We start from the raw sequence: 27953 nt of genomic DNA on the forward strand, positions 1-27953 counted from the left end.
CTTGGGTATGTCACCCTGGAGCAGCAGAGTCCAAAATCTCTTTCTTCCCTCATGAAGTTTAAGTCACAGAAATGTGTAAATAGTATAACAAAAGCAGTCTGTCAACTGAAACATGATGCTCGATCTAAGATTAAAGTAGGCAGTATAAACTTATGGCAGATGACCAATTTTTTTAATACTTATCAAATTTCTGACATGTAGTACTCATTCGATTCCATTGTCACTTATTCAATTCTAGGGAAAATTTCCTCTTGTTGAGTTGCAAGAGCTCTCAGTTCCTAAAACCACAGCTCTGTTCATGAAAAACTAAGTTTATTGTCTGAGAGTGAGATATAAGTGAGTGCAAACCATACTGATAAACAAAGGCTTTCTAGACACTACAGCGAGAGTACAAGGCGAGGCATAATTTAAAGGCAGTTATGGCAGCAGTTAACACGCCAGAAACAAGATACTGACTGTAATAGAAGAGCTGCCTTCAACACACACTCTTCTTGCAACAGAAATTCAGAGCAAAACTGTGTTATTGTTCCCCCAGGACTACTTGGATAAAGGTGTCACTGTTCATGTGGCCTTCGTTTTCTCAACCACAAATTTCCTCCTTCCTTTCATATCAAGCTATTTCCTTTAGTGCGAGAACAATAGGTATGTATTTCGTGGTGGACCAAAGTTTTAAGTAGAGAAGAAAAAAAAAATAATGTCGGAACTAGATGGTCATATAACCATCTTGTGACTTAAACACCTTTGGCCTCCAAGCTTTCATACAGCAAGCTATTTTTATACTTGCCATTTTAATATTTTAGTTCAGTTAAGAGAGTCTATCATAAGCAGCTTTATTTTCAAAATAATTTTTTCTACTGGAAATTTTGTTGAATCTCCACCTTCTATGTTTTGCTCCTAAATTTACTGAATCAGTCTTGAAGAGCTAGAATATGAAGTAGTTACAAACAGTTCCAAGATATCAATGGCTTAAAACAACTAGAAAAGTCTTTCCTGCAGGTTTTCCTAGATCAGGCAGGGCCAGCAGACGCCCTGCTCACCTGTTACTCAGGGACCTGTCAGACTCCAGTTCTATCTCACCTCAGGCCTGCTCAATTATAGGGCAGTGTGATTAGAGTGTGGGGCTCAGTTCCAAAGTCTACTTCCTTTGGAACTGAGTTGATACTTCCACTACTTCCACTCTTGCTTATTGAGACAAAACAAGCCATATGGCCACACCTAATCTCAGATAGGACAAGGAAGGGCAATCCCACTTCATGAGCAAGGGGGAAGTTTTGGTTTTTTTTTTTAAAGATTTATTTATTTTTATACAAGAGCTGGGATACAGGCCAGAGGCATAGGAGGGTGAGAGGATTCACCAGAGACAAAGCAGGGAGCAGAACAGGCAGACTGACGAAATACACTGCTGAGGGGAGCAGCAGGTGTGACAGGAGAGGTCTGCGGCACCATGTGGTATTCTTGCTGGCCGGCCTGGATCGAACCCACACTGCAGAGGCTGCGGACAGCTTCACAGCACGGCGCTCAACCCGCTGTGCCACCAGGGAAGCCCAGAAGTTTTTTAATAAAAAAAACTGTTCAAAGGTCAATTTCAAACAAAGGGTTACCCCTGAAAAGAAGGAGCTCCAGAGTCGTATCACCCACTTTCGTATCACCAGACTTCTTGAAGAAAATGGAGCAGTCTGATATGGAATATGCAAACAGTAAGGAAAAGCTCCCTCTCTGTGTTTCAGAACAGGAGGTGAACCACTGGAGGGACTCTACATGGAGAAGCACCCGAGTGTCCAGCATCCAGGCACACCTGTGCCACCAACTACCTGTGCGACCTGGAGACAGCATCCCAACCTCTTGGAAACTCAGATTCTATCTCTGAAAAGCTGGAACGTTACTCCTCCTGGGAAGCTGTCAGAAGATACATTCAAAAAATGTTTCCATGTGCTCTCCTCTCTGAAGTGAGGGATTCCAGAAGTTTGCATGGAGCCTCCATATGGTGGGGAACCAAAAACTGGTACCACTGTCCAAATTCACCACATAAACCATAACTACCTCAAACGCTTGCATTTTCTTAAAAAAGATTTTATTTATTCATGCATACAAAAGCTGGGGTGCAGGCCAGAGATGCGGGGGGGTGAGAGGATTCACCAGGGACAGAATGGGAAACAGAACAGGCTGATTGACTGAAATACACTGCTGAGGGGAGCACTGGGTGAAGCAGGAGAGGTCTGCTGCGCCATGTAGTCACCTCTCTGGCCAGGATTGAACTTGTGCTGCGGTGGCTGCAGACGCTTCCTAGTGCTATGTCTTAACCCCTTGCACCACTAAGGAGGCCCCAAACGCTTCCATTTTTAAAGCTAGTAGGCAATTCCATAATAAGATATTTGGTAGTCCAATGTTTTAACATTTACAATTTTACCAAGTTTTTGGTGACATCTCTACTGAAACATCACCAGGATGTATTTCTCATCCTAAGAAATATTTGAATTGATCTAACTTGAGAAATACAAATTTATGACTTAATTTTCTATAACAAAGCCTCAAATTTAGGGATATTTTCATACCAGCTGGTTGGTGAATGTATTTGATAGCGCAGAAATGATAAAGCAAGAAGAAAGAGCTGAGGTTCTCTGATTTGAGTGTACTTGTTATGAATTGCAAAAGATATGCTGGAGTCCGAACCCCTGGAACTTGTGAATGTCTTGAAAATAGGGTCTTTCTAGATATAATCAGGTTAAAATGAGATCATGAGGCTATGCCTTAATCCAATACAACTGATACCTTTATAAGAAGAGAAAATAGAGACACAGAACATGAGAACGCAGACATGCACAAACAGAGGGGGAAGAAAGCATGTGAAGATGGAGGCAGAGATGAGCGCAATGATGCCCCACACCTGAGAAGCCTGGTGCCATGGGAAGCTGGAAGAGGCAAGAATTCTTCCCCAGAGGTCAGAAGGAGCAAGGCCCTATTAACAACTTGATTTTGGACTTCTGGTCTCCCGAACTAGATTATATATTTTGTTATTTTAAATCATCTTATCTGTGGTGCCTTGTCATGGGAGCCTCAGGATATTCACATAATATGGAACCAGGATATGCTAAGGACCTTAGGGAAGACCAGAAGATCTTATGGATTTTCAAGGAAATATAGGTAGGAGGAGAGGGGCCGCCCCTTGGCAAGAGCCTTAGAGCATCATGAAGTGAAAGTATGACAGGAACTGGGCATCTGGATACACCCATTTGACTACGGAGGCCTCAGAACTCACCATTCAGGTGTTAAGAAATGATGCCCTTTGTGGTGGGGAAAGACAAGATATGGGAACAATTCTCAGCAGCTGCAACATTAAATGGCTGCATATTAATAAAACAAACTCTCATTAGGGCTCCCTATGTATAAGCCACCGTTCTAAGCATGCTATGTATGGTAAATCATTTACTCTTCACAATGACCCTAAGGGATGGGGATTATAACTATATACATTTTACATAAGAAACTTTGAACTACAAAAAGAAATTTGCTCCAAGCATCTGAGCCAACATATCCAAGTACTCTGGCCCCAAAGTGGGTGTTCCTTTCTGAGAAGAACAACTTGTAGATAATTGTGGTGATTATGCTGAGAAACTACCCCTACCCCCTACTCGCCACCCCCATGTATAAAAGAACACTAGTCTTTACAGAGCAAGTCAGTATATTCAGTTTGGGATTTTAGTGTCCTCAAGCTATTTCCTAGAAAGAAAAGATATTCAAGTAGTTCTATTATAGTTTGCTTTCTGCACTCACATTTTTATAACTACAAAATGAGCATAAAATAAGGAAGAAATGTTCATTTTAAAGAATACTGACTTTTAATGTCTCTTCTAAAATTAAGGTTAAGAAAGGACGGATCTCTACTTCAAAGGGACAGCAATTCTATAGGCAAAAATACTACATATAATCATATGAAAATACTAGCATACTGAGCATTTGAAATGAAAAAATCATTTGATCCCCTATGGAAATTAATTTATAAATTCTTAAATTTATATTAATTACACATTAATCTATGAAGCATATATTGCCATCACCATCTCCCAAGCCCTCTAACAGATGATGGTAGTCCGGGCCTATTGGCCTGAAATGGCAGGCACCATATTTGCAGGGAACCTGTCTCACTGAGATTCTTCAAGACAGCTTATTCAATACTATTCAGCAATCAAAAAAGATAAACTCATGCCATTCGCAGCAACAGGTATGGAGCTGGAAGGGATTATGCGCAGTGAAATAAGCCAGAAGGAAAAAGAAAAATATCGGTTGGTTTCACATATAGGAGAAATGTAGGGGAAGCAAATAAGGGACCAAGAAAAATAAATAATTATAATAAATTAAAAAACAAAATTATCAAGCAACTATTAATCAGAGACAATCTGCAGAAGAGGGGGAAGGAGAGGGATCAAAATAGGGGAGGGAATGTGTTCTTACACAAGGGACTATGGTGACGGTGCACAGGTGAATTGGTGGTGGGAAATTTACGGGGACTACACCCGAGAGGAGAAAGCATGCATGTACAAAAAGGAAGAATGATGTAAAGCATATATAAAATAAGATAAAATTCAAGACAGCTTATTCAAAATGCCATGTCTCCTTTGAGGTTCACCTCAAAGCCTCGCTTCCACAAAAACTTCCCTGGTTATTCCAATCTTTGGTGCTAACTGAATGCTTCAACATTATAAAACATATCGCCTACTTCCTTAGCTCTTCTGCCATGCCTCACATGATACAGAGGTTCAGTTGATGTTTTCAGTGAAAGAATAGCAAAGAAAGAGAGTAAGGAGGAGCTGCAAATACTGCCAAAGAATCAGGATCACAGTCACAAGAAGTCATCAGTCCCTAAGATAACCCTCTTTCCTCTGTTACTCATGGGTAAAGCATCCCCATGACATACTAATTCACAAATATTTATAAAGTGTCCACTGCCTGCCGAGGACTTAAGTAATGGACCCAGGAGATTCCACAGTGAAGGAACAAATAAAAATTTCTGTCCTCGTGGACAGACAGCAAACACAAAACCAATATATCAACTAACACGGCACGTTAGAAGGCCCTAAGTGCTAAAAGAAAAAAAAGGCAGGGGAAGGCATAGGGAGGGAGTGGGGAGAGTAGGGAGAGAAGGCCTCACAGGGCAGTGACATCAACACGAACAAAGGGGTTCCATTTACCTAAAAGAGCTGGAGGGAAAGTGTGGTTTTGGTGAACAAGCAGGGAGAACAGCAGGAAAAGTGAGTAAAAGAGTAGAGAGGTACAGCCTTATACCCCACTCTAAGGGACGTGGCTTCACTATGAGCCCAGGAGTAGTTCCTGGGGACTCTAAACAGAAAAGACATGATGCAAATGACTGCATTTATTAGCTGTCAGCCCGCAGGGTTCAGCTCAAAATCAAAGTAAGACACCAAAAGTGTTTGAATGTTATCTAAATGAGGGGAAAACAAATCACATAGCGATACTAACCCTAGTACATGGGTATTTTACCATTGATTTGTATAATTCATTCCTATTGATGCTCTCACATTTATAATTCTGTGACAGAAAGCATACTACATAGTGAAAAATTCCCTGAATTTATTATAAAGATTTTGAAATAGACTGAGAGTAAAGTTCTTAACTAAATTACTTAAACTAAACTTCATAGATGGCTACTAAGCGTGACTTATTTAAATGAGAGTGAGAAGGAGAAGAAATAGGAGAAGGGACAGAAGCTGAATGCAAAGAAGAAATAAAAAAGGGATTTGTTTTTCTGCTCCCTCAGGAAATGGTATGGTAGGGTGAATTGGTGCGAACAGGAAAAAAGTGAGATGTTTGCTGCCTTGTTAGACTGCATGAGAAAGAGGAGAAAGGATGATGAAGGAAGCATTTGAAATAAATACTGCTGCATTAACAGCTAGCTACGGGTAGGGGGTAGGGTGAAGGAATGAATTGAGAGGAAGGTTTGAGACATGCAGGTCAAAATGTAATGCTGTTATTTCACAATAGCCTGGCCTTTTAGAAATGTCAACTTTTAAAAATCAGAATGTGGCCTCTTTTTAACCATTTTAAATCATCCATAATTATCATACTGTCATTCAAGGTCAGTAATAATTGGAAAGATTCTAGTTCCAAAGTTAGTTATAAAAATAATGGTCACGATGTGCAGCTTCAGAGGGAGTGTACCATGATGAACCACAGTCTAAGAGAGTTTTTGTCCATATCACTGATGTTTTAAGTCATTGCTACTAACTCTTAATAAATGACCTGCTGTCTAAACTGAGAGCCCTCTGCCATCATCATTTAATTTGTCTTTAAAATACTTCTATGGGCAGAGACATTATATCTGTCTTCGGGATTATGAAATCCAGGTGTAAAGTTTCTGGTCAATGCAGGGCTCCAAATTTCTTTTCCAGGTATTGACCCATTAGATTATCAACAGGGTGCAAGATCTGGTCTATATCTTTGTCTAATTCCAGAAGTCTGAGAACATATGAGACTATGAACATACATGTTTGGAAGAAAAGCAATTGCTGTGCAGCAGCTGTGTTGGGTATTATGTTGCCAGAGAATCAAGCTTGAGCTTTCAAGTAAGCATACAGGGAAAACCTACTGCACTTAATGTGCTTTGTAAACACTAATGACCTTATTTGCTCAATAAAAATCAAACCAAAATGCATTTTTAAATAGAAGTGATTTACCTTCTAGTTCAGCAACTTAACGGAGTTGACAGTATTTGAAAGGAAAAATAATTATTCTAGTACTGCAGTTAAGATTCTGTTATGTCACTGAAACATACTGGGGCTGGATTTTCCATAAATCCTTCAAAACACCTGAACCACAATTTATTTAAATTGTCTTCAAAAACCAACAAATCAGAATATAATTAAAAAGAATAAAGGTATTTAGCTGTTAGCCAGTTACTTCCTTCTAGTATATCAATTTTTTGCTGAAAAGTTGTTCTAAATCTTAAATAACAATTTAATATAGATCTTTTCAATGGATATTTTCCTAGATTATTTTTATAGCAATTTTAAATGATAAACCTCAAATAAATATGCCCTTTTGGTTTAGTGTTAGACTAACGATCTGTTCTTTTCTCCCTGCCCTTTTACTGTAAGAGTTTTTATATAGTTATACAAGGATACTTATATGGTGCTAGGAAACCTTATTATAAAGGATTAAACTTAAATTTATCTTCCAGTAAATGGAAGGGGTCCATGAGACCCCTTCCTCACCAATCATCACTGCAATGATAGTTAGCATCCAAAGCACCATAAAATATGAAAGGTTAAAGAGGTATTATGCAGGGCCTCCCCGGTGGCGCAGCGGTTGAGCGCTGGGTTACGAAGCTGCGCGCGGCCTCTGCGGCGCCGGTTCGATCCCCGGCTGCTCCCCGGCCACCGGAGGAGGGTCCCACATGGCGAGCAGACCTCTCCTGCCGCCCGCTGCTCCCCTCAGCAGTGTACATCGGTCCTTCTGCCTGCTCTGCTCCCCGCTCTGGCTCTGGTGAATTCTCTCACCCTCCCGTGCTTCTGACTGTACCCAGTGCATGTATAAACAAAAACAAACAAACAAACCAGCAAAACAAATAAATAAAGCATGCCTCTATAAAAAAAAAAAAAAAAAAAAAGAGGTATTATGCATTATAAAAATACGGCATTAATGATTAAGCCTAGTTTCTCCAAAAGTTCTGAAGATATCTCGTAAAAGGTACACGTAAGACAAATGTTCCAGGCACTGGAGCAAAATTTGCTTAATTGTAGAAAGAAAGAGGGGACCAATCAGGAAAACACCCCCTATCACTCAAGCATCAGGAAAAGGGAAGCCTCCTGGAGGAATCTGTTTCCTCAGGTCCCTCTTCACCACCAGCCAGAGACCACCGCAGCCTCCCACTCTCAAAGTGTAGCTGTTTTCAGTTCTCAGCTTGCAATGAGCTCCTGGGCTGAAGGGATATGTTCCAATTTTTTTTTTTAATTAATAAATTTTATTTTTATATTCCCCATACAATTGCAATCCCCCCATTCTGACCCCAATCCCTCCCCTCCCGCCCCCCACCCCCCAAAAAGTGTCTCTGGTTCATAGTTTTTGTTGATTTTGATTTTCACTTTCTTATAGTTATTCACTTTCCTGGTCCCTTATTTAAGTATTCTAGATTCCTGCTATGAGTGAGACCATCCGGTATTTACCCAAAGAACACAGAAACATCAATTCCAAAGAACACCTGCACCCCTATGTTTATAGCAGCACTATTTACAATAGCTAAGCTTTGGAAACAGCCCAAATGCCCAAAAATAGATGACTGGATCAAGAAGATGTGGTACATATATACCATGGAATATTACTCAGCATTCAAAAAAGATAAACACATGCAATTTGCAGCAACATGGATGGCGCTGGAAGGGATCATGCTCAGTGAAATAAGCCAAAAAGAAAAAGATATGTTCCAATTTTTAAGGTACTTACAATGTAGCTGACTGACTAACCTAGAGTGGTGGACTCCAAATTAAGAGGCATCTGAATGACCTGTAGGGCTTATTAGACCCTTTCTTTGCTGGGTCCACTCCCAGAGGGTCTGACTCAGTAGGTCTGGGGTGAGCCTGAGAACTTGCATTTCTAAATATGCTCCCAGGTGATGCTGATGTTGCTGGTCTGGGAGGCACATTATGAGAAAAGGGTAAGGTAGACACCTATGGAGAAGTAGAAACTGACTGAGGATGGTCAGCCTGATGGTCACTTGGGGATGGAAGTCTATGTGAAAAAGAAAAAGTCTTTTTTACTTTGAGGAGGTACCCAGGGTACCTGAAAAGGGAAAGAGAATTTTGATAGCCTGATATTTTCTGTTATTATAAATTCAAGATGATAAAAGTCCTGAGGGGGAGAAAGGGCTCATCTGTTTTTTCATTATGTCATAAATGAGCCACACTCACCACCAAAATAATTTAAGAGGAAAACAGGAATCAAAGATTGAAGAAGAATTTAGCTGGTGTGGTACCTATCAGTACAGGGGAGAAATCGCACCTACTTTAGTTTTTAAGGAATATTATTTTGTTTCAAGAAAGCTTTATGTTGCTACTGTAAAGAGCTTTACTGTCAAGATTTCATGAAAACGCTTGGAAGTTATTGCTGCTATTTTTTTTTTAAGATTTATTTATTTATACAAGCATTGGGTATAGTCAGAAGCACGGGAGGGTGAGAGAATTCACCAGAGCAAGAGCAGGGAGCAGAACAGGCAGACCAACAAAATACACTGCTGAGGGGAGCAGCGGGCACAGCAGGAGAGGTCTGTGCCACATGTGGGACCCTCACCAGTGGCTGGGGATCGAGCTGGCACTGCAGAGGCTGCAGGCAGCTTCACAGGCCAGCGCTCAACCACTGCGCCCCCGGGGAGGCCCTATTGCTGCTATTTTAACCTTCCACTTCAGCTCCAATTGCAGAGGAGGCTTCCTGAGCTGACCACTATCACCTGTCACCTGATGACCTTAGTAATGGCCACTGGTCTCCAGCTTCCACTCTCACTCTCTTACTGTAAACTTTGAACAAAGAACTGGATTGAGCCATTACGTGGCTCTTGAGTTGAAACCTCTCCAATGGCTTCCCAGGCCCTGAAAGTAAAAGCCAATGTCCTCATCATGTTTAAGACGCACGGTCTGACTCAGTATGACTTGTCAGTAGGTGTTCAATGAGTTCATTAAATGAAAGGGTACCATGATTACATGAAAGGTGAGCAATCCCCAGCCTCACCCAGGTTGTTTTATCTTGGGTCACACTTTCCACTTTAACCCCAGGCAAGAACCTGCTCATCAATCTGGTATACCAGCCATGTCATCAGTACTTAATATGCACAAGTGGGGAGTATGGATTGGGGGCAGCTTCCACGCAAAATTTAAAGGGAGAGGTGCCCCACTCATAGGTTCAAGAAATAAGAGGATGAGGGATGATCAGGTAGGGAGAGGATGAGATTAGAAAAATAATGTTCAGGACCCAGTCAAGGTTATCTATCCAAAGAAATTTAGTCTTAGTAGAATTTCAGGGACACTGATCAACCCTGGCATGAGAAAACTAGCTGCATCATGGGCAATTCCCCAAAGATTTCTGGTCAGCTAGAAAAGATGTCACAGAAAAGCTTCATCTTCATAGAAAGCTCCCAAAGAATTTAGGGGAAGATGAAGGTAGAAGGGAGTTGACATGATAGAAGGATATCTTTGCAATGGATGGGTTGCTCTGCCACAGGAGGACAAGCTGGATTCATATGCCTAAAAATTTAGCACAATTCCCAATGACATCTCATTGCACACGATATAGTGTTTTAGGGGATCAGGAGAGGGAAGGTGGGGTACCACAGAGAGAAAATACATATTAGTTGCATCATCATCTCTATAGTCAAACAGGAAATGAATCTGCTGACTAATGTATTGACACATATTCAAAGAAGAAAGATCCTGGGCCCAGCATTTTCATCTTTGACATTAAACACCATAGACAATCTCATTTTATGTAGAAGGGCTTAAGAAAGGTCATTTTGATTAATAGTCTCCCTTTATGGTTGTTAATTCCTAGTAGTATGAAATAAAAATCTTCCTGCAAAATGTAGGAATTAAATATTAAAATTTAAGCTTTAGGACAAAACTGTTAGCTTTTTCATCGCAAAACATGGAAAGAATTACTCTTAAAATGCTATTTGCCATTGAGGAGAACTAATTTTGAACATTTCTTCCCTTCACATACCCAAACTCATTTAAGGGGACCTGAAGAACTAAATCTTATTTAAATGATAATGATAGTTTTCTGATACCCATGATTCATGGGACTGTGATAAGTGTTGGCAAATTCTAGCTGCAACACCCCCAGAGCGCAGCTAAGTTGGAGGTGATCTCATTTCACTGTAGAATGAAAAAGCCCTATCACCAGCAGGAGGGGACCGTCACCAAGGTTACTCAATATCAAATAGCCTGCAAAGATTCTAAACCAACACCAGAGACTTCAGTGGTACAGTGAACGATAATAAACCTTATCCACAGTACCGTCAATGTAGCGTTTTTATGCTGCACTGAGCGAAATATAGAGGCCACTCAAGTTACTCACTTTATCAGGAATTAAAATAGAATTGCTGAAACAGCAGACTGGTTGGGGACACAAAACACAACAAAGTCTTTTGTTTAAACAATCCACAGGGCTTTGTTAAGACCGGGATCACCTAAGTGACTGTCTTTGCTATTTTACCTTTTGGGTGTTATTTACCATTAAAAAGAAAGAGATCACGTCTTTTTACCTAACTGAAGAAAGCAATGGCTGTTCATTTTCCTTTACTCCTGTATCTGACTTCCCTTTCATGAGTTAACTAGTAAGAGTCTTAGCATATTCAGAGTAGCTTGTATTATAAAACTTATCAGTTTTGCAAAGATGAAAAGGTTCTGGAGCAGGAGATGGTGATCATTGCCCACAGTGTGGATGTACCCTAATGCCACCCTGTACTGTATTCCCAGAAATGGGTGAGATGGAAATGTTATGTGCATCTTACCACAATTTTATAAAGATCAAAAAAAATTTCATGAGCCATCAAATTCAACATGCAAAATTAAATAGCCCCTTTACGATACAATTTCCATGGTGTGGATTCCTTATTTTTGTCTTTTTTTTTTTTTTTTTAAATAGAGGCATGTTTTATTTATTTATTTGTTTGTTTGTTTGTTTGTTTTTTGTTTATACATGCAGTGGGTACAGTCAGAAGCACAGGAGGGTGAGAGAATTCACCAGAGCCAGAGTGGGGAGCAGAGCAGGCAGAAGGACCGAAGTACACTGCTGAGGGGAGCAGCGGGCGGCAGGAGAGGTCTGCGCGCCATGTGGGACCCTCCTCCGGTGGCCGGAGAGCGCCGGGGATCGAACAGGCACTGCAGAGGCAGCGGGCAGCTTCGCAACCCAGCGTTCAACCGCTGCGCCACCGGGGAGGCCCTTATTTTTGTCTTTGCTCTTCTCTTTTCTCAATAGAGAATTCTTTGTTAAGTGGGATTGGGCAATTTCCCCTAAGGACAAAAATTCCAAAAGATGAAACACCAAAGGTATAAAAAACTAAGTCTTTAATAATATTACCTTTGTCTTTGAAAAGTTGACCTGGTTGTATTCACAAGCACTGGGCAATTTGGGCAAGAGAGCGTGGTGACGTTTCCATCACATGGCCCACACCACTTGTGAACGACTCCACCATTATTGTGGTTACCTCAATAAAAAATAAATAAATAACAAAAAGGAAACCAAGTGTGCCTTGGGCCTTTGGATTTTTGAGCTTTTTGAAAGTTGAAGGCAGTTGAAAACGTGTCAAAGGTACATCTTCTCAGCGTCTTCTGGGCCTGAGATCAAAATAGGCCAGCATGGCTGAGCATTAAGAAACCTAAATTGGAATCATCACATAGTGTTCTTTAAACTGCAAAGAAACGATAAGAGAATCCTTTCATTTCTATGGGTCAAGGGTTACTGTCTACAAAATGAAAAGGGGTTATTGACCAGAGGAAGGCCAAAGATTTCCCTTCCTGCTCGAATTCTTGGTGTCATTCAGAGGTTGATGGTGAGTGGATGAGACAGACCTGAACATCAAGCATCTGTAGCTGCCACTGTCACCTGTTCCTCTCCCCCTTCTCACAGCACATCTGTGAAGCATGACAACTGGAGGAAAGGCACTCACTCCTGAAAGCCATATGGGCAAGAGGCTGAGATTTATAAAGTTGTATCTGTATTCTTTTTTTAAAAAGATTTATTTATTTATGCATATAAGAACTGGGGTGCAGGCCAGAGGTGTCGGTGTGTGTGTGTGTGTGTGTGTGTGTGTGTGCACGCGCGTGTAAGCATTCACCAGAGACAGAGAGGGGAACAGAACAGGCAGGCAGACTGAAATACACTGCTGAGGGGAGCAGTGGGCAAGACAGGAGAGGTCTGCCGCGCCATGTGGGTAGCTCCCTGGCTGGCTGGGGATCGAACTCGTGCTGCAGAGACTGCGGACAGCTTCATAGCTTGCGTCTTAACCCATTGTGCCACCAGGGAGGCCCGTATCTGTTGTGCTCAATTAAAAAGCACACCTTCCCCTCACAAACACCGCTCCATATTGAGAGGCAGGTATTCTGGGATACTTTACAGAAACAAGTTCATCTTATTCCTATGAAATCAGAAACTATGACAAGCTTAAGTTGTCAAAGAAACATCATCAAAATTAAACTCAAGTAACATATTCCCAGTACATAAGAGTCAGGATGTGAACTAGATGTGACCCATGTATTTTTTTCATTAAACCTGGACTCTCCCTACTAAAAACCAAGAAAAGCAGGAGGTTTCTGGAGTTTTGGTCATATTCAATTCTCTGTTCATGGGAATGGTTACACAGATGTTTGCTTTATAATTATGTGTTAAACTATACATGTTTTAAATATTTATCTGTATGTCGTAATTTTTTAAATAAGTGACAGAAAAGGAAAAAGGAAAAATGTCATGTTGTTAGCACAAGGCAGGCAAAGCACAGCTTGGACCTGTCTGAGGTAGTGAGCAGATGTGTCCTCCCAGGAGAGGGCTCTCAGTCAACATCCACAAAACTGTACCTATAAAGGAATCTTCCAGACAGTACTACGAAAGTGCCATAGGATGTCCATGAGGCATCTGGGCATCTGGGATATCCCAGGAACCCATGTACTCAAGGCAGACAGGTACGATAGCCAAGGCTCCTCAAGAACCCCACCACCCTTCTCCGAACAGACATATGGTTGTCTATGTCAAAATGGAAGAAGGGCTTGTGACAATAAAAGGTAATGCAGCCAGCCTAAGATAAAGCCTGTGTGTCGGGAACTATGAGAAAAACCTGGCTGGAACTACTTGGTAAACTGGTCCATAGCTTTAAGAAATGTTAAGGTTAAATGGTTGGGTGTAGACACATACACAAACACCATTATTCCTAATCACTTAGGAGAAGCAGTCATTTCTTCCAGTTATAAATCTTCAACTCCTACCCCTCTAGATAGAATAAATATAACCCTCTGGCTTTGAATTAACACAACTTATATTCAACATCCCTTCCCTGCCTTTATACTTCTAATTCCAGAGCCACAGAACAGGCTGACCTGCTAAAATGTATTTTTTCAGGAAAGAAAGCTGTGACAAGAGAACATTTCTGATACCAACAACAGATGCTCTGTGAACTACTCAGGCAGGAGTGTACACAGATACAGCAACTAAATTGCCTGTTAAACATACTGTGAGAAATAACGTTTATCTCTCTCCCAAGCTGAGCTTTAGGGAAATAGAGCCTTCAAAACAAGGTATCTTTATTTCAGCTTTTAATATGTTTGTAATTGTTGAATGAGGTCCAAAGGTTGTAAAGAAATAAAATCTGAACCCTTTATCAAATCTGAGCACGCCCACTTCCATTTCTCAATTTCCCCATTTTCCACTTTTAATGAAATTCCAGATTAAAACCGAGTTCAATAAAGGCTACTCATCATCACAGCTAATTCTGATGAAGTTCATGAAGGGTTGAAACAACTATGGAGATTGAAAGGGTAGAATTCTGGAAATTCAGTAAGAAAAATGAGTAAATTCTGTAAGGATCCATCTTTGGAAAATCACTATTCATTGTTAGCCAGAAATCCTGTTGAGCCAAATGTCAAAATACTATTTTTAAATCTAGGTAAATGTTAGTATTCATTAGCAGTAAATCATTACCAATCTCTCTAGTAGCCAAATAAATCAATAAAACTGGACTTTTGACCTTAAGAGTATTGCCACCAAATTTAGTTAAATTCTCCAAATACTATCTAACAACAAATACCAAAAGATCTCTGCTGTTTTGGGGTGAGAATACAGTGAAACTGGCCATGATGATATTTACCTGCCCCAGGCACTCCACATACTATACTCCTCTCACAAATGTGGGAGGAGAGGGCCTCCCAAATCTTTCCCTCCCCAGCTGACTGAGCTCTCACGACTGTGTACCTCTAAACACATCCATCACACTATTGTCTATTTACTTCAATATTGACACAAGACAGAAAGCTCAGCTTTACTGAAAGTGAGGGACCCATGAACTTCCATCAGTTTATTTAAAAACTCCTAGCATAGTACAGAATTGACACTCAAATATTTATTAAATTGTGTCTAATATCTGCTTTTATGTATTAACTCAAACTTAGTTTTTTCACGAAAACATTTTCCAATAACCTGCACCTTCCTCAACTACTTGACTAAGCACTAAATGTTTCTGCTCTGCTTTAAATAAGCGCATGTTTACAATACTTAGTTATTAGGTTGTTAGTATTCACTAGATCACTTCTCTCCATATTTTAAGATTCTCAAGAGGAGAGATGAGATCCCCATAAAAAAGGACAGAACATTTCACACAATGAGGATTTAATGATTATGAAAAAGTACAAGTCTGTTTAATATTAAACAGCAGTATTCCTTCCTTAAAATTACAGATAAGGTCAGAGTAAGAACAGAAAAAGGAACAAAATAGATCACTTATTGTGAACAATTAGCTACTTTTCTATATTTTTAAAGCAAAGAGAGTTGAGATCAGATTACCTAAGGCGGATAATCTTAAATAACATTGCATTTTAATAATGTCATAGATTCAGAGACTGCATTTTTTCTTTTAATATTCACTGATAATGAGGCAATAAGTATACTGCATTTATATTGTGTTTATCTCAGGTTGATAACATGGCATGATGGTTCATGGAGTTCTGTACATGTGATTATAAATAAACACAAAGAACAAAAGAGCTCAGATGCTTCTCTCATTTTATCTTTCTCAGTCACTGTTCTTAGTTATTATTTATCTAAAATCTCTTAAGGAGCATTTAAATTCAGACTTCAGAAGCTGAACTCTAAGACTTTCCCAAAGTTATTTATTAAATTTATTGTTAGCAAATCACTTTGATGAACTGTTCTAGGGCATTAATGCAATCACTAAAGCACTATCTTTTCTTTTTTTTTTTTTAAAATGTATGTTCTGAAATATTTATTTCAGCATTTTTTTAAAAAGATTTATTTATTTTATTTATACAAGCACTGGGTACAGTCAGAAGCGCGGGAGAGAATTCACCAGAACCGGAGCAGGGAGCAGAACAGGCAGAAGGACCGAAGTACACTGCTGAGGGGAGCAGAGGGCGGCAGGAGAGGTCTGTGCGCCATGTGGGACCCTCGCCAGTGGCCGGGGATCGAACTGGAGCTGCAGAGGCTGCAGAGGCTGCGGGCAGCTTGGCAGCCCAGCGCTCAACTGCTGCGCCACCAGGGGAGGCCCAGCACTTATCTTTTCAAAATAAAATTCAAGTATAGGCAAAATCAGCAGTGATGCAGTGATGATAGGTCATTAGCATCTGCTGTAGTCTACATATAGCTGTTCATTTCTTTAAGGGAAAACAGAGAAGACCTGATGTGGTACTAGAAAATAGTACAAGTGGTAGTGAAGTAAAACTCAATTTCCTGGAAAAAGTTCCAAAAAAAGCTGGACCTGAATATTCAGTCTCACACATATGCCTTCCAGAAAGCTTCTCTACAAGCTGGGCTGTCTGAGCACTGAGAGAAATGTCAACAATGGCATTGCCTCAGGAGTTTATCCTGGGCACAGAGCCATTTAATATTCCTATTAATTACTTGGTGCAGGAAGGTGAGCTATAAGAGATGCTCCTTGTCAAAATTCACTACAGATAGAAATTGTTGAGATTTAGAAGAAATTCTGTTTGATTTAGTACCAATATCATGAGGGCAACAGAGATCAAAGTCTAACCACTATTAGAGTCCAAATAATGCCTTTCTTCTCAGCTAAGTCTGTAGCCCCTAAACATATAGAGCTTCAGCCTAAATGAAAAAAGGAATCCCCCAATGTTCAGGTCAATGCCAAGACTGTAAGATATAAAATAACCTCATACAAGAAAATCCAAGGGTGATAACAAAAGATGAAATGATGAAAAATAGGCTATGATCTAAAATGTTTGAATAGTTCTGTTCAGAACACCAAATCTACTATGTCTATTGATCCCTCTTTCTTCGCTAAGCATAAATGATCTGCTCTTTAGAATCCTCACATAGCAATTTTGGGCCAGTTCTTAAGTATTTTTTACAGGTTGATTTATAAAATAGATACAAACCAGTATAAGTTCCTTGAAAGCGTAGACCCTGCTTTTGCATTCTGCACTTCTGCCAGGGTAACAGATTTTCAATAAATGCTTGTTCTGGGCAATGCAGAGCAGCAGTTAAGAACATAACCTTGGCAGCCTCAGAATGTTCACTTTTAAATCCTTGTTCGACCGCTAACAAACTTTGAGATTCTGGGCAAGTTTCTAATGTTTGTGTCTACATTTTGTCATCTGTAAAACTGGCATAACAATAAGTGGTAGAATTACTGTAAGGATTAAATGAGATGATTTGTGTAATGATTTTAGGACAGTACTAGACATCTAGGCAAATGCTTAATAAATGTTAGGAATCATAGTCACATTAGTGTATTAGTGGATGAATGACTTAATAAATGACTGATACAAAAACTTAAAAAAATCAGAGGGCTCCTCAGACAAGCTTTCCCTTGATTCAATGACAGTGTTTCTCCCAAATTTAAGTCTTTGTCAATTAGGTAAACAAATTTCAGAAAACAAGTTAAATTATGTCCCAGATATTGTATGGTAGGAGATATTGCATGCTGTAGAAGCAGCATCTGGTAGAATAAATATGAATGCTGGTTTGTTGTTGGAAGGAAAAGTCTCTGAATCTTAAGTCACTTCTTCCCCTCACACCCCCAACCCCTGCCCTCACCTTTAAAGACCTTTTGGCCCTCTTTATCACTTTTAGGAAGCCACACATTTCTGCTTTATAACATCAACCTTAAGTTGCGGTAAAGCTGAGAACTGCGAATAAGCTAGGAGTCCCTTTCTCTGTATTTCCACTCCAGGCCACAGTGTGCTCTGCCCATCTGCTGACAGAACCTCCATTTACAGGCAGCAGATTGGGTGCTGCCCAGATTCTGATAAATCAAACCACTTAATACTCACCTCAAAGTCTATCTATAACTCCCCTTTCTGACCAAATTGAACTAAATGGAACAAACTATTCGAAAGTATTAACTTTCAAAAATGAGCTTTGAAAACTTCCAGTGGTTCCAAACTGACAATGGCAAAATTTCCCATGTCAGAGGGGTTTATTTAGATTAAATAAGTACTGATGGTTTAAACATTCCAGGTTTCTAAGCAGGAATGTGCTGCTCCGTGAGGGCAGATTAGTGTATTTGTAAATGGGCAGTTTTCTACTGAGACCAGACAGGCATGCATCAGGTGGTAAGTAGTTATGATATTTTATGAAGCGCAACATACTATACATTCATTATAAACAGATCTTTTACAAACAGCAATCAAATTTATGTGTTCAATTCAAACAGCCAGCAATTCAAGGAAAAGCGTGCAGAATGCAATTTCTTACCCCTCAGTACTGATTTGAGGTTGAGCTTGGCTTGGCGGTGCAGGTCCTCCACGCAGGGGGGTCTGGTGGTGGGGAGGAACACATTCTCCTGCTGGTGCCATGGGGCTGTGTAGTGCACTGTCCATCTACTCTCCTCATCAAGGTTGGAAACCGCTGTAGAGAGATGGATTCAGGTGTCAAATTAAGCTCCATGGGCTCCAAAGGTGTTCCCTCCAGATGGGATTGGGATCTCGGTGCATAACATAGCCATGGGTGAAGGGCAGCAAGGGGGAATGGTGCAAATCTGAAGAGATTTAATCTTCAGCTCCTGGGGTCCTTCTCACAGGTTGCAGGAGAAGCTGAAACTGTTTATCACTGCCCCCCACCCCCCCCCACAGTGTTGGTAGGGTTACTTGCTCAGCTTCCCAGCATGTTAGGCCCTCCCTCTACTCTGATGTTAGAAAATGATTGTCAAAACGGACAGAGACCTCCCATTCCTACTCAACTCCACCACAACAAAAATCTATTATTCAACTGCACAATGTCTTTGCATCAGGAAGTGGCAGACTGTCAAGACAGAAAACAAATTTCCTACCAAGGGGTTGGAATCCAATCGTTCCCCTCTAAAGCATCATTTTAAAATGTCACTGTTATAAACTCAATTAAGTCTTTTAAAAAATTAACCATAAACATTCAATGTGATGCATTTAAATGTCATAGCTAATGGGAGTGGAAATCAATTTGTGCCACAAAATTTTTCTGCATTTCTTACTTTCATGGAATGCTTCAACATTAAAATGTTTTCTAAAAATTCAATGCACTTGACTTTCCCCAATACAACCCAACACAAAAGTCTGTAGAACATTAGAGGAGGTCATGACAGGTAATCATGAGACTAAGCTAAATCTCTGTAATAATTTTCCTCTATCCCTGTCGGGTGTGGGCCCTCTTTTTTCTTTCATATTTCCTGACAACACCAGATGGGGTCCCAGTGGGGTCCAACATGAAGTTGGCAGCACCAAACAAATTCATCAATACTTTTTTTAGTCCTTTCTATATATCTGCCAGTGTAAGCCAGGCATTTACTGGGGATGACAAGTTTCACAGCTATAAGATCAGCAAATAAATAGTAGATTGTGAGGGGGCAAGTGTTCCCTAGCACTGAACTAAGCTATAGGGTACACGCTGGCTGTATCCATTTCTAGAATCTAACATGCTGGTCGAAACCAGACCATATACAAGATTCTGAAAAGAAAGTGAACAGGTATGTATGAACTATTAAACCTGTTTATTTGAACACATATAAATCAATGGACCTATAGTGCATCTACCGGAACTAATTTAAAGATTGAATAAACTAATATATCCAAAGTCTGAACTTGTGAAAGAACTCACAAAAAGCATGACTGTAGCATGAGCAGGGATAATCACTCTAAAGCAGTCCCAGACTTGAGACCACAGTTTTCATTTCTCCCCTGGGAAGCTGTGCCATAGTTTGGCTCATATTCTTCATCCCTCACTTCAAACAATTCATTTTCTAAATGACCATAAATTGCAAAACTAGACCTCAAGTTGAAATCAGAAATGTGCTGTGTCCTTGTTATTAATGTTGACAAAGTAAGCAAGTAAATCAGACAACTAGTTACCACATGAGCTCTTGTTGCATGTGTTTGCATAGTACATGTAACTATCAACCGTAATACAAAAGAAGTCCACAAATCTGATTTTTCTCTTATTTTGGTATCTGAGAAGCTTGACCAGTGTGGAAGTCACCATGTGTCCCCCAAAGAGTGGCCACAGTTAATTATAGTGCTCTGTGGGGATGTCCATTTATTGGAAAAAATGCATCACCAGACTTCATAGTTAGAAATTACTGAAAATTGAAGCTCTTCTATTTGCCAATTACAAATCAAATCAAAATAATGGTATTCAAGAGCGTATAATCACACCCGGAGCTCCACATTACAGCTACCAACTGGCTCCTATGAAAGAACAGTTGTCTCTTCCCTGGAGTATTTCACTCATGCCAGGGCAGATTTTAATCAGGCCATCCAAAGACAGCCTTCGAGCAAGGGAGCTGCAGAAAATGAGCCCAGAAAGCTATTCTTTGTTGTTTTCTTCAAGTTTCTCTTACTAAGGCTCCTACCCAGGCACTTTTACCCAGTTTCAATCACTGACCCCAAAACTAAACTAAAATAAACAAACAATCATGTAAAAATAAAACCATATATTTGTGAAAATTATACTTTCTAGGGAAGGAGGAAACCACCTGGATTAAAGCGATTTAAAACAAATGGTAAGTACACAATGAGGCCACACCACAAAAGCTGTGTACTGTACAATAAGCACTGATCGGTCTAGACAGAGTTTGTCCTTGAGCTCTTAAATATGTAACAGAGTGCCAGGGGGCTTTAAAGGATCATCCCACCAAAAATATGTGACAGACTACACAGAGGCTCCCTGGTATTTAGCCAAGAATCAAAAAAATAACATACACTATACATCAAGGGCACATAAAAAGATTTCCCCTCTACTTCAAAGGGCTCTTTTGAGAAGTGAAAAAAGAAGTGAATACCTAAAACCCTTACCATACATAAATAAGACAAGCTAAGTTAATTCTGCCCTAAAGTTACAAAAGTCTGAGGTATTTGAATAAACTGGTATAGAATGGAGTTTAACTTTTACTAATTAGGCTGTTTCACACTCCTTTAGCATATAACACACACACACATATGGAGAAAAGAAATTACTTACTTTTCTTCTTAAAAAGTTTAAAGAAAGACTTGATCTTCACATTAAGAAAGACCACCATTTCCAAGACGCCCACATAGGGCTTAGAAGTTTAAATCACATTAAAATCTCTGGCCAGCAGGCAGGTAGCAAGCTGAATCCTTCTGCTCCGGAGTCTAACTTTCTTCCTTGAGTCTCAAAGTCTTACACATCTGCGCGGGCTGAGGTTAAGCTCATTGTCAGACAGATAGAAACCATTGGCAGCCCTTGAATCTGAAAAGCTCCCACTGAAACCTAATCTTTGAGGCTGAGAGCCCCCAGTGACAACACACACAGACTGAAAGAGCCAATCACAGTGCTGATTTGCGCGAGAGCCACCACAGTCGTCCTGTCCCGTGCTTTCTCCCTCAGTTTTCTCTCCAACAGATCAGAAGTTTCTCCTGTCTGGAGTCCAAGAAATAGTGCAGATTTTCCTCTATAGAAGTCAAGGTGAATGAAGCATGAACATCCCGATCTTTTTACTGGCGCTAACAAGTCTTAGGACAAGTCCATGTGGATTCTTTGACTCTTCAGTCAAAGCAGGCATTTGAACTGATTTAGGGGGGAAAGGGCTCAACTATTGTTTCCTTGACCACGCCCCACCCCCCACCCTCACCCGGGCGCCTCTGACACCAAAGGAACTTTAAACCCAGTAAAACTTTATAATAGAATCACCATGGAGCTGCCAGTGATGACTCAGTTGCAGATGTGTGTAAATTAGTACACCTTCTCTCTTCTCACCCAGTGGATTTTTTTTTTTTTTGGCCAGTGATTGAAAATCAGCATTGTAATCGTTGTGCAGCATGAGCTTATTTGCATCTAGCTGCCACCACTCTGGAGGAAAAAAAAAAAAAAAGCAAACTCTCCCCACACAACTTCCCCGTTCCATAGGAGAAAATGAATAAAGCACCCTAACCATTTTAAACTGTATTTTCCACTGAATTATTATCTATTTAAACACTTGGTTTAAAATGTTCTACCCCCCATAATTTCAATCATTTCAAACAAACTTTATCTGGGTTTCTCTTTAACTTGAATATCATGTACTGCATTCTCATGCTTTTTCCCATTTCCAACAAACCATAAAGAACTGAGGAAACAGAGAGAAGAATTAGAAATGGGGTATAAGCAAGCACCAGAAAAATACATTCCAGGACAGAGGGATGGGATCAGGAAATACTATAAAAAGGGACGAAGACAAGAATGCTCCTCACAGCTCTCCTGCGTTCCACTTCAAGCCAAAACAGTTTTTGAAACACATTAGACAAACCTCTTATTTCATAGCTCTGGGCCAGACTTACAACTGAATGGAAAAATGTCATAATCCACTAATTCAAAACATTTAGTTTATAACAAAAGCTCTTAGTCAAAGAAAAAAATTTATATAGGGGCTCCCTCTGGAGAAAGCGTTGGAGTGATTTCTCTTCAAACCTCCCCCACCCCATTTCTTATTTTTGAACAAAAGCAAAGCACATCAACAACACCAAAAAGTCACATACACATCATCATATGACCAGACATATTATCACAGATTTCCAATTGCGTTCTTTCATCCTATGCATCGTTTTATTTACAAGTGATTATATGACCAGATGGCAAATAAGGAGCAACTGAGACTGTAAATGAAATTATATAGCTGCCTGAAATGAGTTAGTAAAGTTCCCCTCAAGAAAACAGATTTATAAGCAAGAGTGGCCTCGCTCTAGTTCCTCTCAACCTCACAGCTTTCAACACAGGTAGCTGTGTTTTGGACACAAGCACTCATACTCAACAAACCACAGGTTTCTGAGGTGAATGTCCACCACACATTTCCTGTGAGGACAGCAGATAGCTTTTCATATAAACAACACTGCACCCCGCCACTGACTCGTTCAGAAAGGTAAACGCTGAGCAGATGACAGGAGTCACTGCTTTGAGATGCCTGCCCTCAGGGAGCTTACACTGAGGATAAACTGCAACATCTGGTATGCTAGCAGGTGGTAAATAAGTTGGACAAAAGGAAAAGTCGAGTACAATAAAGGGGTTTAGGAGTAGGGAGGTAGTGAGGTTGCAGTTTAAATAGGAGTTAAGGGGGACTCCCTGGTAGTGCAAGGGGTTGACTCAGCACTATGAAGCTATCTGCAGCCACTGCAGCACAAGTTCAATTCCCAGCCAGAGAAGTGACCCACATGGCACAGCAGACCTCTCCTGCCTCGCCTGCTGCTCCCCTCAGCAGTGTATTTTAGTAGATCCGCCTGTTCTGTTCCCCACTCTGTGTCTGGTGAATCCTCTCGCCTCCCACAACTCTGGCATGTGCCCCAGTTCCTGTATGAATAAATAAATCTTAAAAAAAAGTTTTTAAATAGGAGTTAGGGTAGACTGCATGGTAAAGGTAAGATATGAGTAAAAACTTGGAGACAATCACCGCAAAAAAACAAAAATCTCCACAGTGAATGCCACTGGCTCTCATTTTGAAGAGGGAGATATGTAGTGAGATATTTCCAGTCCCCCAGGACAGGTCAGAAGTGTTTTGAATGTGTAGTAAGAATGACACGTGAGCAATTTCCTTTCTCACTCAATATTGTCTCCTATGAAGTGGCTATAGTTGTGTGAAGATAGTGCCACTCTGGCCAGCAGTGAGTACAGAATAGAATGCTGGGCTCCATGCTTGCACGGCCACGGACCACCTTCCTCTGTGCATTATTCTATCTGCCTCAAAACCCCCTACACCCTGATCTTCAGGCAATGACCAAATAAATCCTTAATTGCAGTACATGTTGAGTAGTGTTTTGAAAGTTTACTAATTATAAAAATTTGGCCAATAATTTAATAATTTTATCATCTTTTACTTTATAGCCTGCATACAAGGCTGCACACAAGCCTTGCGTTTTCTTGGTGTTATAGTTTATTACAGAATTATATTTTTTAATGGAAGTGCCAACATCTTAAGTTGTTCAATTTATATATCCAACAGAAAATATATTAATGCATGGCATGTCCTATTCCATCTTTAGCCATAAGAGTAGCAGCAGGTTGAAAAAAAATCTCCTAACATACCAGCTTTCCATAGCTGGTATGACAACACAGTACAGGAATGAAAAGCACAGCTCAGGGCCTTCCCAGTCAGGAGACTAGAGACATCTCCACACCACAGTTTTCTGTGCAATGGAGGAAATAACAGTGTGAAATTTGGAAATTGATATTGATAAAGTCCTTAGAACAGTACTTGGTCTGTGATACACATATTTCTGAGATTGATGAATAGTTAAGCAGCGTTAAGCATAAAATAGAAGGAAAATCAAATTTGCAGACCTTTTGTCTTTCTTCTCCTTGTCCCAGCTAATTGCCAACTGCAGGAACCACTCCTGTTTTATGCAACTATTATCTTATCTATTGCCAAAAATTCTACCTCACATAGTTAAGAAAAACATATCAGTCATCACTGGTGAACAACTTAACAAATGGTTTCTTTTTCTCTTCTTATCTTTCTAATTTTCTCTTAAATCATAAGTAGGTCTTTCTCAATTTACCATGATGGGTTAAGCTATTTCCAATTTTCTATGGATTTAAGTCAGAAATGTCTAGTGGGAATTATGGTTTCTAGTGAATTCATACAGCTTTTACACCATAAGTCAGGGACTGCATGTCTGCTAAGGGCCTGCCCAATTGCAAGCTCTTCCTTATCAGCATTGGAGCACACTAGTTCTTGCCTAAATCTGACAGCTCCTTCTCTGTATCCTCAATAAGTTTCAAAGAGCCAGTTCTTCAACCTCTGTCCTGTGCTATTTAATGATTCCCCCTTGAAACCTCAATGATTTTGCTAGAGTAAAGCAGTATTCAGAAAATTATGAACCTTAGGTTAGTTAAATACAGCTGGCCCTTTTTATAGGTTTGAAAATAATATTTCATGACATGTGAAAATTATATGGAATTCAAATTTCAGTGTCCAATAATAATGTAATGGAATACCACTACACCCATTCGCTTATTGTCTCCAACTGCTCTCACAATGCATAGAACAGCACAGTTGAGTAACTGAGACAAAGGCTGGTCTGCAAGGCTGAAAATACTATCTGCATTGCTGACCCATGGCTTAAGTACTTCAAACACCCTGCTCAGCCTTTATCTATTATCTTTCATCCATCTGTCTTTCAGGTCCCTATTACTAACCTGCACTCAAATTTTACATATTCTCAAGCAAAATATGTTCAATTGAAGCTGGCCTGCTTTTCCTCCAAACACTAGCTGCTTTGCTGCTTCTCAAGAAGTTTCTCATTCCTATTAGGGCTACTGTCAATTCTTCAATGAGCCAAAAAGGTAAATTCCATTCCCATTTAAAACCAAGAAAACTATGACCTAAGCAGCGAGAAGGGTGTTCTGAGAACTCTCTCATTAGTACATATTATGTTTTTAAAAGCTATCTTTAGTTATTAGATTCAGGTTAATATAACCTATACAAAAGTCTTTATTGGGATGCATAAGTAATAAAAACATTTAAGAGTAAATCATTGTTCTCCAAAACTACTGTCAGTTATACCAAGTAAAATACCCTGTGACATTAATTGAATAACCATGGTGGGTATTATTATTTATATAATACTATAGAAAATATTATTTGCACCCTTATTCGGAAAGTTCTAATACTGCTACTTAAAATTTTCACTGAAATGAAATCTTATTTCTAATATTGAATATATTCCTTCTTCTAGGAATCTGCTGATTTCTAAAGTTATTGGATTATTTCTCAGGAGTAGGTGTAAAATTTCTGAGTAAAGGAACATAGGAATATTGTGAAGGTCATACATATTCTGAAATTTCAATAGCATTATCATTGACCATAAGCAATACCTTACGGTCAATCATTCACCAATTTTATAGAAAGCCCTGCCTTGGAGTAGTCATTCTGGTTAGGAGCAAATCAAACATGTTCACTGAACTTAGGGAGGGTCACAGTTCAGTGAAATGAAACACTAAAACAGATAAAAGCAATAAATTAATAAGTAGGAGGTAAGATGAGATCATGTTATCAATGGGGAAGATGACAAAGGGCAAGTACTTCCTTTTGAAGGCAAACAGCTGTTGGAGAACAGGGAAGAGTGGACTCTTAGGTAAGACACGGTCATGGGGTGCATGGTGTTCACTTGTGGGGGAGCTGTGGGGAAAGGAGGTGGAGACAGAGGTAGGGACCTAGGTTGAAGGGCCTTCGCTTGCCATTAGGGGGCGGATGTCAGTTGGTGGGCCAGGAGGTAACTTAAAAAGCTATCTGGCCAGCAATGTGTCTTAAAGATCACTAGAGCTGGGTAAAAAGTGGATCTGAATGGACTTGACAAGAGGCAGGAAGAGAAACTGGGGAACTGGTATAGCAATTCACGCCAAAGGTGAAGGGTTGTTTTCTGAGCTCCTGGAGTCTATCAGACCAATTTAACCACCTGCAGTACATTCTGGAATTATACTGAGCTAAGGTATGAAAGTAAGCCCTATCGATGTAATACAAGACTCATATGAATGTTACCATCCATATGTTCATCTTTAGTACAACCTTAAAATATATCATTATTTTTATTAAGGACTAAGATTATATGTGTAACCCTAAAAGCTTGTTAAAAGCTGTATATGGGGCTTCCATTCAGCTTCTAGACCTCCCCCACTTCCCATCACATTAACATAAAATTTTAAGCCCTCCTTCAGTCTGCTAAATGTTAGGGTTTAAAATCATTATTTTGAATCCAGGAATATTCTATGAAAGACATTTAAAAAACTGAACATAGGAGTTATGTGCAGAAATAAGGCGTGATTATGTCCAATACACACAGCAAACAAAATGCAAATCCTCAATCAATTGAAAATGGAATATATATTTTCAATAAAGATCATTGTGATTTCCTAAGTGGGAAGGGAAAGAAAAATCAGACATAATACAGCTTGGTCAGCATTGTCCACTAAATCATCACTTTAAGCACTCCTAAAGGAATTTTAATTCATCAAAAGAGAAAATATCCATTCTGAAACATTAGTATGTTACTACACTAATTTGGGTTTTCTTGTTATCACTATGTATGGTTAATTACTTGAAATACATTTTTTTTTTAAATTTTTTAAAAAGATTTATTTATTTATTCAAGGACCAGGGTACAGGCCAGATGCGAGGGAGGGTGAGAGGATTCACCAGAGACAGAGCAGGGAACAGAACAGGCAGACTGATGAAATACACTGCTGAGGGGAGCAGCCGGCAAGACAGAAAAGGTCTGCTGTGCCATGTGGGACCCTCACTGGCCGGCTGGGATCAAACTAGCGCTGCAGAGGCTGCAGACAGCTTCACAGAGCTGCACTCAACAGCCTGTGCCACCAGGGGAGGCCCACTTGAAATACATTTTTTACATTCAATCATTCATTCTTGTGTTTTTCAAACTTTTTGGAGCACTAGAAAATATTGCAGCAGAAAGATCCAATACAAGCCCCTGGACCTTAGAATTAAGAGATTTTAGAAAAAATCAACTGGCAACACAATCTACTTAATAAAATCCATAATAATGCTTTAGTAATAGAGAAACTTATAAATAGCTTGGGTCTGGTCCTCTGTTTATTAAGGAACAAAGTCTCCCCATAACTTTAACTTTTGGAGGTAATAATTATGTTTCATGTTTTTACAAACACCTTCACATTAAGAGCAATTACGTAAGTCTATAATTCATATCTGTCAAAATAACAATCATTATTGAAGCTGCAAAGTAAATTAATAACACAGGAAGGCAACTTAATATAATCAATAAAGTGCAAGTAGGGAAGTAAAA

The 27953-nt window shown here is 39.8% G+C and overlaps 1 protein-coding gene across 1 annotated transcript in view; it reads right to left on the reverse strand.

Moving 5' to 3' along the window:
* Positions 1-27953, reverse strand: part of NHSL1 (NHS like 1) — a 134119-nt gene that overhangs the window by 46919 nt on the left and 59247 nt on the right. The window contains 1 exon segment of the mRNA XM_054697868.1: positions 18436-18588. Coding sequence (XP_054553843.1) covers positions 18436-18588 — 153 coding nt within the window.

Source organism: Talpa occidentalis, unplaced genomic scaffold (genome assembly GCF_014898055.3).
Source record: "Talpa occidentalis isolate TD23 unplaced genomic scaffold, MPIMG_talOcc4v2.1 talOcc4.2, whole genome shotgun sequence".
NCBI lineage: Eukaryota > Metazoa > Chordata > Mammalia > Eulipotyphla > Talpidae > Talpa > Talpa occidentalis.